General features: G+C 40.2%; 1 protein-coding gene across 2 annotated transcripts in view; it reads right to left on the bottom strand.

The window, feature by feature from the left end:
• The window catches only part of MAP2K5 (mitogen-activated protein kinase kinase 5), a 270,926-nt gene that overhangs the window by 103,840 nt on the left and 152,446 nt on the right, over positions 1-14,640 (bottom strand). For both annotated transcript variants that reach the window (XM_027553050.1, XM_027553051.1), the window contains exon 16: positions 5,113-5,184. In XM_027553050.1, coding sequence (XP_027408851.1) covers positions 5,113-5,184 — 72 coding nt within the window. The remainder of the gene's footprint in view (positions 1-5,112; positions 5,185-14,640) is intronic.

Genomic DNA, 14,640 nt, shown 5'->3' with positions numbered 1-14,640 from the left:
AATGACCTTTATTTTGTTCTATAATTCACATGAGGAGAACTACAACACATCTTAAGGTCTGAGTTGAAAATCAGAAACAAAAACACAGAAAGGGGCTGAAATCTTCATATCTTAGTAAAACCACCATGCTCTAGTTAAGCTGAATCATCTCATTTTTTCCCTTCTTAAGGATAACTTCCATCCCTTATCTTATTTCAGCCAACTCCAAATGCCATATATAGGTAACAAAATCATGGAGAAGACCCATTTTATCTCACAGAAAGAGGGAGACTGAACTGACAGAGGATGGGGGCAGTGTTGCTGCTGGATTAAAGACAGTCTGATATTAAAGATTCTGTGCTTAAGGCACAGATGTACCTGTGACTTTTTAAATGGCACATTTTAGCGGCATGTAGCATCATCTTTTATGGAAGAGTGTGGCGAGAGGCCTTGTTATGACTCCCCATGGGGACTGTGACAGCACATTAACAAGAGGAGGGAAGTATGAAGAAGGCAGGCAAGGGTGAACCTGTATTTTAGGAGTTTAAAGCAGTGAAGGCAGCCTTTTGACTCCTGAGTCACCAAAACCCTCAGGGATCTTATGGAATTTACGGGAGGGTGCTAGGTAGAAGTAGAAGGGAAAGAAAACTCTAGATCCCATTTTGTCTGTATTTGATTCTTGTGTAACTTCAGGAAAATTCCTTTGCTCAGTTTCCCACATTCTTATCCCATTGCCTCTTTTTAAACTTTTGTTTGTTTATTTTTGGCTGTGCTGGGTCTTTTGCTTTGCATGGGCGTTCTCTAGTTGTGGTGAGCAGGGGCCACTCTTCGTGGCTTCTCACTGTGGTGGCTTCTCTTGCTGCGGAGCACAGGCTCCAGGCGCACAGGCTTCAGAAGTCCCAGCACGGGGCTCCGTGGCTGTGGCGTCCGGGCTCTAGGATGCACGGGCTCAGTAGCTGTGGCACATGGGCTTAGCTGCTCTGTGGTGTGTGGAATCTTTCCAAACCCAGGGATCAAACCCATGTCTCCTGCACTGGCAGGTGGATTCTTATCCACTGAACCACCAGGGGAGTCCTCCCCCGTGTTTCTTTACCACCTGGTACTCTAGGGGAATAAACTGATTGACTCAAAACATTTTGAGGAAGGTATCCACACAAGTAGGTAGATCCTGCATACTTGGACATCTGCTCTCTCCTGAAAGGTTTACAAAGATCCCACCTTAGAGGGTGCTGGGGGATGGGGAAGCGCTCCTCCATCTCTTCCTTCTTTCTCCAAGGGGCAACTCCCTTTAAGACAACCAAGCTCAACTGTCAGCTCCTTTGAGAAACCTGTCTTGCTCTCCCCGCCTGAACCTTTGTGGCTCAGAGTACTTCATTTTCACTAATGACTGTCACACTGCTCTGGGCTTTAAGTGTCTGTCTTCTCTATCACAGGCAAGCCTTCCTCATCTTAGTGTGCTCCACTCTTCAAGGTTCACTACATGATAAGTGCTTAAACAATAATTATTGAATGAATGAAAGTGTCTCCTCTCTACAGTGTGTTTCTAGGAAGGGAACCTTGTTTTTAAAGGTGAGGATAAACAGTAGAGAAGCAATTACTCTTTGAAGATGTTAACTATGTTTCAGGACACAATTTTCTACTCTGAATTTTAAAATGCTATTGAGATTCATACTTCTCTCCATTTACAGTGATTCTGAACAGGATTTACCACATCTATTCCTAGCACACCATGATGAAAACAAAGAAATTGGTCCTTAAGCGCCTTTGTTGGGCTGACTTCCCAATCCCTTCAGGTAATATTCTTATCACATCTGCTCCTTAGAAAAAAAGAACCTTGGGGTTCTCTTCCTTACTGACTCACACACAGTTTCTCATCTATGGACTCAAAGCCTCCGACTCCTACTTCACATCACATATTTTTGTACCCAAATGAATCTGGTATAAAACACATTGTTGTTTGGTCGGTAACTCATGGCCCAGCTGTTTTGTGACCCCATGGACTGTAGCCTGCCAGGTTCCTCTGTCCATGGGATTCCCAGGCAAGAATACTGGAGTGGGTGGTCATTTCCTTCTCCTGGGGATCTTCCCAACCCAGGGATTGAACCTGCACCTTCTGCATTGGTAGGTGGATTCTTTATCACTGAGCCACCAGGGAAACCCATAAGGCACATGCCAGGGCCTTACTCTTCTCTCTAAAAACTTAATTCACCACCTGTGTTCGGTCATTTGTTCTCACTTGCGTGTCTGCTGGGTCATAAGCTCCCAGAATACAGAGACTGTGATCACATAGTTCCTTTCAAAAGCATTTAGTTAAGTATCCCACACACAGAGGTGCTCAAGAACTCTTCATGATGATCATAATCACACTGCACTTTACATCCTCTAAGGTCATCTCTTCCTCCTTCTAACATCTGGCTCCTCAGGATCTATTTTAAAACACAGGGAGCAGTAAAACACTGACCTCTTTTCAGCCCTCACTCTTGACCAGTGGTACTTTTCTACTCCCCACTTTATTGCATGAGCCAAGGGACTCCTCCAGGCCTCCAAGTGTCTCACACTCACTGCTGACACTTTTTCACACAGTTCCTTACACCTTAATCTTATAAATTCAACGAGTCTGTTTTCTTCAGTCTTCTAGAGACTATTTAATAGTTTACCTCCAGGATAAATGAACATGATCAACAAAATCCCAAATACATCAATGGCAATCTCCCTTCCTATACAACAGTCTCTTTTTATTAATCTTTGTATCCTGAGCACTCAGCAAAATGCTGGCAGACATATATTTCAATATGTAACATAAATATGTTATATTTATTAAGTATCTATCTACCTACCTATCTTAACTAGTCTCCCTGTTTCCATGATTGTCCTTCTATATTCTGTGCTCCATAGAGCACCCAGCTATCCTGTGAAAACATATTTCAGATAATTTACTCTCAGAGTAACATCTAAAATTCTGACCATGGCTAACAAGGCTGCATATGATGTGGCCCCTGGCTACCACTCTGAATGTGTTTTTTCCCATTTTTTCCTTGCTAACTCCACTCAAGTAACCCAGGTCTCTTGTATTATTTGCTGTTGCCTGATGGCCCGCTCTTTTCACACCATTCAAGTCTCAGCTCAAAGGCTGTTTTATCGGAAAGGAGGACTCCACTTCATTTTTCCCCATAGGACTTACCACAACCTGAAAAATTATATACTCAGTTATCCTTCTGTTTATATACTCAGTATTATATACTTTAATATACACTTTATATATATATATTTTTATATGTATTTATATATATATAAAAGTATTTATATATATATATAAAAGTATTTATATATATATATAAAAGTATTATATACTTATATATATATATAAATTATATACTCAGTATCCTTCCCAAACACTCCACCCCCCTCACCAAATGCAACTTCACAAGAATCAAGGATGGAGTGTCCTTCATTACTATATCCCCATTACCTATCTACTCGACATAGCAGGAGCTCAATACATGGAATGAAGAAATGAATATGAAAGGAAAGAATGGTGTGCTCTAAATCTTAAATCTGTTAGTTACCCTGTTTGGCAGTATTGCTATGCCTCTGCATGTTTTTAAGTCACACAATTCTAGAGTTGTTGCAGAAAGTTAAAGAAAGGCAAGAGCAGACTGCTTAGAGTCATAAAATGTTAGTTTGGAAAGGGGCTTAGAGATAATTATTTAGCAGAAGAAGAAACTGAGGCCCAAAGTTAAGCACAGGGGCTTGCACAGGGCTACCTAGAAAACCAGGTGCAAAGCTATAACTGCAACCCAGGTCTTCCATTCCGTCTAGGACTCTTATCTTTATACTGTGCAACCTCCCAAATGTTCCACACTATATCTGGTCTTTTATCAAGTATACTCAATGACAATGATTTAAAATATACAAAGGGTAATTATGTAACAGCTAGAGCTGAGCTCCACAAATCAAAGGTACTAGTTTCCCCGGAGACAGGCTAACTGGACACGCCCTTCAGGATTCTGTTGGGAGACTCAGTTCTGAGCATTTGTCCACCAGCACTGCCAATCTCTCAGCTGTTCATATATACTGTATTTCCTCTTAGAGCCCCTTTCATGAAGAAGCAGAAAAATATGGTTCAATAAACACTGAATACTTTTGTTTCTTTCTATAGTGCAGGTGAATTGACTCTGAAGATATCTCCTTAGAAATTCAACTGCATTCATGCATTGCAAAAATCACAGAAAAAGCATTTGACCCAAAAAAAAAAAAAAAGTGATGGAATTGTGACTGCAACTCTATCCATGATCTTATTTAAGGAGTTCTTTTTACTGTTTTAAAGAGTTCTCTTTTATCTGAATCAAAGCGTGTAAGATACATCACTTGAAACACTAGTGGATATCTAGGCTCTATACTGCTGTAATTCATGCTGAGGCAGGTCTCCATCTAATACAAATTCTACACATTTCCTTATAGATCAACAATCACTGTACAGAAACCCTAGCACAAAGTTCTAGTGGGGGCACATGTAGCATACTAAAATAAAGTCCATTCTAAATACAGCTGTAAAGAGATACATTAAAACTGTGCTACGTACATATACCTATCCTCCTTCAAATCATTTCATACTCTGTCCTGCAACACGTGATATGATTCTAACTGGAATAAGGTGGTTTTTTTCTTTCTATGCAAACATATAGAAATTATACATCCAAATGAGTAGGGCTGTACTCTTTAATAAGGTAATCACCTCTAGAAGTCATATATGCCTTCCAACAAGGCTGCTATCACACATACTTTTTCTGGAATTTCTAGGTTCTCCACATTTCATGTGCATAAGGATCACACTGGGAACATGTTAATAATGCTAATTCTTAGAGATGTGTATTTAACTGGTCTTTTGATGGGAGTCCGGGAACCTGTATTCTTAAGAAGCACTCCAGCTAAGTTTTACACAGGTGATCTGTGAGAAAAAGCACTTTAGAATAGTGATGTAAGGGTATCAAAGTAAGGACTACTGAGTTAACCTCTGTTTACATATACACATAACACACTGGAAGTTTAATTTTTTTTTTCAAATCTTCATTTCTCCTAATAGAATATATCGGTACAGATATACATAAGAGCATCTATTTGCAATTAACATACCTCCATGAAAGAGATTCCTAAGCTCCAGACATCAGAATGAATTCCATACTGCTCCCCTGAAATTCTTTCAGGCTGAAAGAAAACAGAAGGGAGCTTGTGAGTTGACGTAAGCTACTCCAGGAAACACATATGCTCAAGTGAGCTCAGCTAAGGCAGAGTCACCAATATCTGCACAGCACATTAGGAACAGAAAAACAATTTTATATGTATGTGGATTATACAGATAATCCATAGAAATTGTATAGGTAATACAGATATATTAGATATAATCTTATTGAATCCTCAAAAAGATCCTGTGAGGGAAACTTTGTTATCTTAAAGACAAAGAAAATGAAGGCTCACATTCGTGGGATATAAGGCAAAGTCCTAAACTAGTAAATGAGCTGAGACTTGAACTCAAACCAAATCCAGTGGCCTTAGCTGTCGAGTGACAAATTACAGGACATTATATAATATTATCATGTATTTGCATTTTGAGAGGTGGGTCTGAATCACTAGGAATTCTGCTATTTTAAAATTTTTATTTGTATTAATATTAAACTTGTAGGAAATTTTTAAGATTAAGACTAGTACAAAGAAAACCCGTATTTCCTTTGCCCAGATTCACCTACTGCTCAACATTTTATCCCATTTATCGGGCTTCTTTTTGATATAATCCAGGGAACAGTTTGAAAGGTCCTTTTGGGACTCGTGGTCCTCCATTCAAGATATGTAGAAAATACCTGTTCTAACAATTAGCTGCACACTCTCTAGTTCAACAGGACTAATTCCATACTGGCGTGGCTGCTGCCTAGTTTCTCTATCCCTCCAGGATTTCGCATTCAGTAAGGTACTTCACAGGAGTCTTCTGAACGAACACATGAACAAATGAGTAAGAGAAACTGAGGTCTCACTGAGATGGAATGGTTGCTTAAGGTTACAGAGCTAGTAACGGCAGGGCTAGGATCATGACCCATACCTCTTGGCCCCCAGTACCGTACACTATTCTTGGTACCATCCCTGGAATTCTTCGAAGTCACCATAGCCATCATCCTTTAAAAGCCTGCATGAGCCACCCTTGGTAGTAACTGGAGTCAGGGTGAGTCTGGTCCACTGCAGATGGGAAGAAATGGGCATTCACCACTCACCAGCAGGGGATACATCAGGGGTATGGGAGATGTGGGCCAGATACTCTCAGGTGAGTTGGCTTAGTTGGGACCCGAACTTTGTAACCGACTTCCCACTCCCACCTACCAGGCTATCTCAGTATATTTACTGTCTTCTCCTGGGACCATTTTCCATAAAATTACATAAAGCCCTACCCTAAGATAGCAGGATGGATTGTCTTACTTCCCTTCCTTTATTTATTTAATTTGTAGAATACCTTTCCTACCAAGAATAATTCTTCCCAAGGGCCGAGAGTCATGTGACCATTTCTCCAAGCCACTAACAGACATGGTCATTCCAATCCCCTCATACTTTTTTTTTATGTTCTAATTCCTGCTACCATCACTTTTCAAGTTCCATGGTCATATCTGAATGAACTCATTATCCAATTCTAGTGAGATCCATTCATAATCGGAAGCATCCATATGGAATCAGCCAGCCAGTTACAGGAGTAACGCCATCATCATCACCATCGATGACGACATCATTACTCTGTACACTTACTGAAGAATTTCCACATGCCAGGCATTGTTCTAAGTGCTTTTCATAAACACCCATACTAGACTGGTACTATTCATCATCCCCAATTAAAAAATAAGGCAAATGAGGCCAGAGAGGTTTAATTTGTACCTACTGGGAAAGGATAGTAATAGCTACCACTGAATGACCACCTAGTTTGTCCCAGACACTGGGCTAGATACTCTGTATCCTCTACACTTCATACAACCTGACAAGTATTATTGCCCTCATTTTACAGATGTAAAAACTGAGGTTTAGTAAGATTAAATGACTTGCCAAAATGTAGAGTTATGGATTAAATACTAAATGTATTATTTAAGTACACAGCCAGGATTCAAACCAGGTACATCTGACTGCAAAACCGAAGTTCTTTTCTGTCAAACGGCCCCTCTGAACTATAAGTCAGAAGAGCCACACACTAGTCTTGACCTGGTCAGTATTTCTCAAAATACAGCCTTGGACTCATCATCATAGAACTGCCTGAGGTGCTTATTACAAATGAACTTCCAGTATCAGAATCTCTGGAGGTGGCTCTGGGAGACCTTCATTTTAGAAAGTTATTTCTCTGGGTGAATCTTCAGTAAACTCGGCCCCAGTCACTACACATGTCTCTGTTTCCTACAGATGGGACGATCTGCCTTTCTCATCTCTGCTTAGTGCACAGAAAGGGCCCTTCTAAGGCCACCCTTCAATGGCCACCCTTTTCAGATGAAAACTCCTTCCCATTCCTCAGGTTGAATTATGAATCCCTGCCTCTGTACATCTTTAAAACGCTCTTCATATTTTTCACATTAATTTATTGCACTGAGTTGTAACCATCCAGTTGATGGTCTGTTTCTAAGAGGCAAGGAGGGTTCTTATCTCACATCCAGTACCATGCCTGGCACATAGCAGGCAGCCGGTTCCACAGGTCTGCCCTCAAGAATTTGTACAGTAGTAGGGACTAGAAAAATGTGTCCAGGCTGCTGAAACTAACTTGGGTACAAGATGAGTCCCGATACATAGCAACCCACTCCAGTGTTCTTGCCTGGAGAATCCCAGGGACGGGGGAGCCTGGTGGGCTGCCGTCTCTGGGGTCGCACAGAGTCGGACACGACTGAAGCGACTTAGCAGCAGCAGCAGCAGCAATACATTCTGAATTTATGGAGCTAGGACTTGATGGCCTAAGACTGCACAACTCAAATCTGTTCTCACACTTGAAGCCAAGATGGCCCACTCTGTCCTCTTCCTTCCAAAACAAAACAAACAAAGCCAACAGCCAGGTACCACACTATTGAGAGATCTGTGATGAGTATTTTTCAGGTAAAAAGCAAAAGCTAGGTTACTTTCTGGCATGACATTTGTCACCAGTATGGAAAGCTTTTAAAGGAAAAATATGACTCTTGTCTGAAGCTCTTCTGCACTGAAGTTTAAGTGTAGAGGGAAAACTCTGGTCTGTTCTTATTGACAACACTAAGGAGTGGTGATGATTTAAAAGCCAGAGGATCTAAAAGAGCATTGCTCCAAGATGGCATGCACACTCCATCCCTCCACTTACTGCTGTGACTGGGCATTAACCTAGGACCCAGATTTAGTTAACTCATTCCAGAACTGTCTCTACTTATAACAAAAGACAGGCTTCCCTGGTGGCTCAGATAGTAAAGAATCTGCCTGCAATGCAGGAGACCCAGATTCAGTCCCTGGGTTGGGACTATCCCCTGGAGAAGGGAATCTCTCATCCCAGTATCCTTGCCTGGAGAATTCCATGGACAGAGGAGCCCGGCGTGCTACAGTCCATGGGATCGCAAAGAGTCAGACACAACTGAGCGACTTACATTCTCTCATAACACAAGACCCTAGGGTTTACTTGTCAAAAGCAGGACGATATCTGGTACATCCCATCCCTTACTTCTTCCCATGAAGGAATTTCTGCTCAGGGTTAGGCTATTCAGAAAATTAACAAAGTATGCACAAAACTTTAGGTTAGTAGGTAATAACTGCAAGGAGATCAAACCAGTCAATCATAAAGGAAATCAATCTTCAATATTCATTGGAAGGACTGAGGCTGAAGCTGAAGCTCCAATACTTTTGCCACCTGATGCCAAAAGCTGACTCATTAGAAAAGACCCTGAAGTTGGGAAAGACTGAAGGCAGGAGGAGAAGGAAATAACAGAGGACGATGGGATGGCATCACGGACTTAATGGAAACAAATTTGAGCAAGCTCTAGGAGACGGTGAAGAACAGGGAAGCCTGGTGTCCGTAGTCCATGGGGTCGCAAAAAGTTGGACATGACTGAGAGACTGAAAAACAACAACAGTATGTTAAAAAAATGTATATGTGTATATATATATATATATATATATATATCAATATCATAAACAATGGGTTTTTTTTTTTTTTTAAGCTGGCAAGATCACTATGTGGATAGTAGAACATTCAGGTTAGACAGGGTTCTGCAGTCACACTGCTCTAACTCAATCTATCTTCCAGTTCACTAATTCTCTCTCGTCTTCAACATGCTACCAAATAGTGAGTTTTTCATTTTTATCTAGTAGTTTTGTTTGAGACTTTCTCATATCAACTATGTCACTTTTAAAATTTGTGATCTAAAGTCTGTTGCAACCTTTTTCCTGCTGGTTCTTTGGTTTGCTCTGTTTCTTTGTGGGCCTGGTTTTCTTTGCTTTACAGTTTTTGTTTATGGAAAAAAAATTTCGCAGAGGTTTTCTGAGGCCTCAGGTTAATGGGTCTACTTCAAACAATATTCTCAACGTGAAGCTCCTTTTCTAACTCAGGTCACATATACAAACATCCGGGGTACAAATTTGTGCCAGAGTTAGTCTGTGGCCACAAGTTTCCCCCTTTTTCTTTTTCTTCCTGTTGCTCTTTTGTTCCCTGGGATGGGGAAGAGCAGCTTTGGATCTGGTTTGTTTGTTTGTTTGCTTTTGGTGGGGTAGGGGGCTCTTCAAGCTTCCAGCATAGAATGGGGAAGATCTCCTCTGAGACCCTCTGCCTTAAGGGAGCCCCCTTATCAATTCACAGCTGCAACACATACAAATATCCTCAGCAATACAGGAAAATATCCTCAGGAATAAGTAGCTTTGGTACTCTAACATTCTATTTTCCCCTCTGTTGTAGGTTTCCTTCTGAAAACCATCCTGGGAATCTCCAGTTGTCTTTTTAGCTCTTCAGTGTATTTGAGATGGTTTTTAAAAGTATTCTAATTCGCATTTTTCAGCAGAAGAGTTGGTCCACATACCCTAATGTGCTACCACCAGAAACTAGAAGCTGGTGTCCTAGTTAAATCTTGACCATCACTACTTGGCCAGCTCTGAGATTCTGGGCTAAAGTTACTTCACCGTTGGTTTCCTTACCTGTAAAATAAAGACAACATGTATACCTAATGGAGTTGTCTGAAGACTAAATCAATCCATGTAATGTGCTCAATTCAGTACATGCCACATGGGGATGCTTAATAAATGCTGGCCTCCTTCTAATCATCACCCCTATCACTACGATCACTGCATGAGCATGGCCAACCAAGCCGGATCATGGAATCTGAACAGGTTATAATCTGGGAAAAGATACTTTCCAAGAATAGGAAGAGTCCAGGTGGAAAAAACGTTCAGAAGATAGGAATAGTTATTTAGACCGACTTTCTGATCCCAAAGAACAAGTATTTGCATAAGATTTCTTAATTTCAAAACATCAGAAATTCACAGTAATAATGTCAATATTTTATATTTGATTTTAGAAAATTATAATAAATTACAATGACTCAATAGTGGGTTAAAGTTTCAGAGACTTCTATCTTTAAAACAAGAGTACAAGTTCTAGTGATTAGAATTTTCAAGAAATGATTTAATATAAACTCCCAAAACCTTCTGGACTCCATTTGTAATTCTTCTGGAAGAAATCCTGTTAAAATATAGCTGAAAATGTTTCTTGCTTTGGATTAAAATGTCCATTAAACCTAATTACCTACCTTCCCCTAAGATGTAATGTGTACTTGAACATGCCACTTCATTTTCTAGATCATCGAGGAGGGACCAGATGGCTTTTCAAGTCTCCTACAAGGACCACTGTTTAACATGCCCATAAATTGTTACTGTTTATTTGCTTGTTTGTTCTAATGACTTAATAATCTTAGAAAAGCTACCCTATCTTTGTCCTAATTACCATTTTCTTATACCTAACATTTCAGATTATAGGAGAATAAAGTGAGACTGTTCACACATGCAAGGCTATTTCTTTATTTTCTTTTCAATATTTGAGCAGTCTAGTGGGTTGTATCTGAGTCATCTGAGGGTCTTTTATACTTTATCACACAAGTAAGATACTTAATAAAAAAACTTAAATCGTCTGCTTATAATTAGTGAACAAATCACTTTTGGAATGCAGGTTTCATGAACTGATTCATTCATTTAGCACCATGTGAAGGACTGGATACAGAGAATAAACCAGAATAAACCCTGAATATACTAATCTAGATTTGGAGAGACACATAAATAATTTGGATAGAGTGAGAGGCACAGCAGTTAAAGAGTTCAGTCCCTGGAAGCTGATTACAGAAGTCTGACTCCTCACTCTGCTACTTATTAGCTGTATGAAATTGGTTAAGTCACTTAGCTTCACTATCCCTCGTTGTCGCCATCTGTAAAAGAACAATATTTATCTACCTCACAGGTTGATTGTGAGGATTTAAAGAGTTCGGTCATCTCACACTCTAGCAAAGTAATGCTCAAAATTCTCCGAGCTCGGCTTCAACAGTACCAGTGAACCAGGAACTTCCAGATGTTCAAGCTGGATTTAGAAAAGGCAGAGGAACCAGAGATCAACTTGTCAACATCTGCTGGATCATAGAAAAAGCAAGGGAATTCCAGATAAATACCTACTTCTGCTTCGCTGACTATGCTAAAGCCTTTGACTGTGTGGATCACAACAAACTGTGGAAAATTCTTCAAGATATGGGAATACCAGACCACCTTACCTGCCTCCTGAGAAACGTGTATGCAGGTAAAGAAGCAACAATTAGAATCGGACATGGAACAACAGACTGCTTCAAAATTGGGAAAGGAATACATCAAGGCTGTATATTGTCATCCTGTTTATTTAACATATGTAGAGTACATCATGCAAAATCCTGGGCTGAATGAAGCACAAGCTGGAATCAAGACTGCCAGGAGAAATATCAATAACCTCAGATATGCAGATGACACCACACTTATGGTAGAAAGTGAAGCGGAACTAAAGAGCCTCTTGATGAAGGTGAAAGGAGAATGAAAAAGTGGGCTTAAAATTCAACAATCAAAAAACTAAGATCATGGCATCTGGCCCCATCACTTCATGGCAAATAGATGGGGTAACAATGGAAACAGTGGTAGACTTTCTTTTCTTGGGCTCCAAAATCACTGCAGATGGTACCTGCAGCCATGAAATTAAAAGACACTTGCTCCTTGGAAGAAAAATGACCAATCTACACAGCATATTAAAAAGCAGAGACATTACTTTGCTGACAAAGGTCCACAGAGTCAAACCTATGGATTTTCTAGCAGTCATGTATGGATGCAAGAGTTGGACCATAAAGAAAGCTGAGCGAAAAAGAATTGATGCTTTTGAACTGTGGTGCTGGAGGACTCTTGAGAGTCCCCTCGACTGCAAGGAGATCCAACCAGTCAATCCTAAAGGAAATCAGTCCTGAATATTCATTAGAAGGACTGATGCTGAAGCTGAAGCTCCAATAATTTGGCCACCAGATGCGAAGAATTGACTCATTGGAAAAGACCTCGATGCTGGGAAAGACTGAAGGCAGGAGGAGAAGGGGACACCAGAGGATGAGATGGTTGGATGGCATCACCAACTCGATGGACACAAGCTTGAGCAAGTTCCGGGAGTTGGTGATGGACAGGGAAGCCTGGTGCACTGCAGTCCATGGGGTTGCAAAGAGTCGGACACGACTGAGCGACTGAACTGAACTGATATGTAAAGAAAAGGGTGATTAGTGCATGGTTCTAATTAAGTGTTCACTATTACTATTGTTTTTATTATCACTGTACTGAAACAGGTATGAATATAAAGTGAGAGACATAGATGCAAAATGAGTGCACTATATTAGTGACCTCTAGTTGCAGATACTCACAATTTATTATTTGTCCTCTACCCTATACCTCCCAGCCCCCACTCATGTCACTCCACCCTCTAATTCTGTCTTTGTTCATCCTCCCAAAGTGATCTCTTTTGTAAGTGCTCTTTTCACTTACTATTTGAATCATCAAATTTATACATTATATGCCTTCTTATTCTCTAAAGGTATGCACGGTAAAACTGAAGCCTTTATTATGTCACACATGACATGGCCACATATAATGCCATGTTTCCTATTTTGCCAAAATCTTATGTGGATTACAGAGTAGTGCCACCATACCTGGCTAACTGCATGGAAGGCGCTCAGTAATTACAGGTTGATTAATTAAAAGCACTCAGTGTCAGAAATAGCTTTTACTGGCATAGACCAAAGGTTGGCAAACTTTTCTTGCAAAGGGCCAGACAGTTATTTTTCACTCTGTGGGCCATATGGTCTCTGCTGCAACTGTCAAAACTATCCCCCTCTGCCACTGCAGCGCTACAGCCCCCACAGACAACACAGAAATAAATGGGCGTGGCCACCTTCCAACGAAACTTCTTAAAATTTTTTACTTTGAAATACTTATTAATAAGAAGTGGAAAAACATATTCTGGGAGGTTTTGTACATTCTTCACTCAGTCCCTCAGTTGCTAGCACTCTTAATACAGCATCACAACACCTCAGGCAGGGGTTAACATCTGTGTCAGAATAAATGTTACTTCCACCTTCCCCCACTCCCAACCTCTGTTCTCACAGCAGTTAGGTAAGTCATGGTCAACAAGAGCCTGTTGAATTGAGCCAAGCTCATGGTCTGTGTATCACACTCTTTGCTTTCTAGAGTTTTTCACTTTTTACAGCTTGAACTAGAAAGTGGATAACTAGAGTTCCCTTGCCCAAGAAGCAAAGCAATTTTAGCTTTGCCAATATGAGCTAATGTTTCATAATTTTAATCTTCACATTTTCAATTAAGAGATGGATGCATCACATACATCCATACACAAAAAGGAAAAAAAAGTCATGTCTTTAACGTGTACCTGGGAAATACAATTGTAACCTGGATTTGTACATTCAAACACATTGCAATTTAATTATTAGAGCTAACGCTACTAAGAACACAATGGAGAGTGGAAAAGTTATTTCATAAATTGTTTGTTTTAAGTCAGAGTATTCCATATTTTTTCAAAGACTGACATGGCATTTGGCATGGCTTTGTTAATTATAAAAGTGGCTCACCAATCTCAGCTAAGCTGGTAGAGCCAAGAGGGTGATTGCGTTTTATAAAAAACAGGTATGGGGACTTCCCTGGTGGTCCAGTGGTTAAGAACCTGCCTTCCAATGCAGGGGACGCAGGTTTGATCCCTGGTTGGGGAACTAAGATCCCACATGCCATCCCATGCATCGCAGTTAAGACCCGATGCAGCTAAACAAATAAATATTAAACACTAGGTATGGTGATTCAGAGATTAATTTTTTGTCACATTACCCAGAAAAATGAGAAATAATGAATTTTCTTTAAAAACAATGCAAGGCAAAAATTAACTGTTTTGGTACCTCAATTTAAAAAATGCTTTGTATTGTTCTGAGAATAAGATCCAGAGTTCTATCCATATTAACATCCTTTTCACAAAATAATATATGAACAAAGAACACCAAGAATAAGATCCAAGGTTCCACACATAGTTCGTTTAACTCATATGAAGACTACTTGGAGTGAAACTGACTACCTGAATAAATCCAGAAGCCTCATCAAAAAACTAAACCT

The sequence above is a fragment of the Bos indicus x Bos taurus genome, chromosome 10, assembly GCF_003369695.1.
Source record: "Bos indicus x Bos taurus breed Angus x Brahman F1 hybrid chromosome 10, Bos_hybrid_MaternalHap_v2.0, whole genome shotgun sequence".
In the NCBI taxonomy this organism is placed as follows: domain Eukaryota; kingdom Metazoa; phylum Chordata; class Mammalia; order Artiodactyla; family Bovidae; genus Bos; species Bos indicus x Bos taurus.
This window is presented reverse-complemented; position numbering and strand designations above follow the sequence as displayed.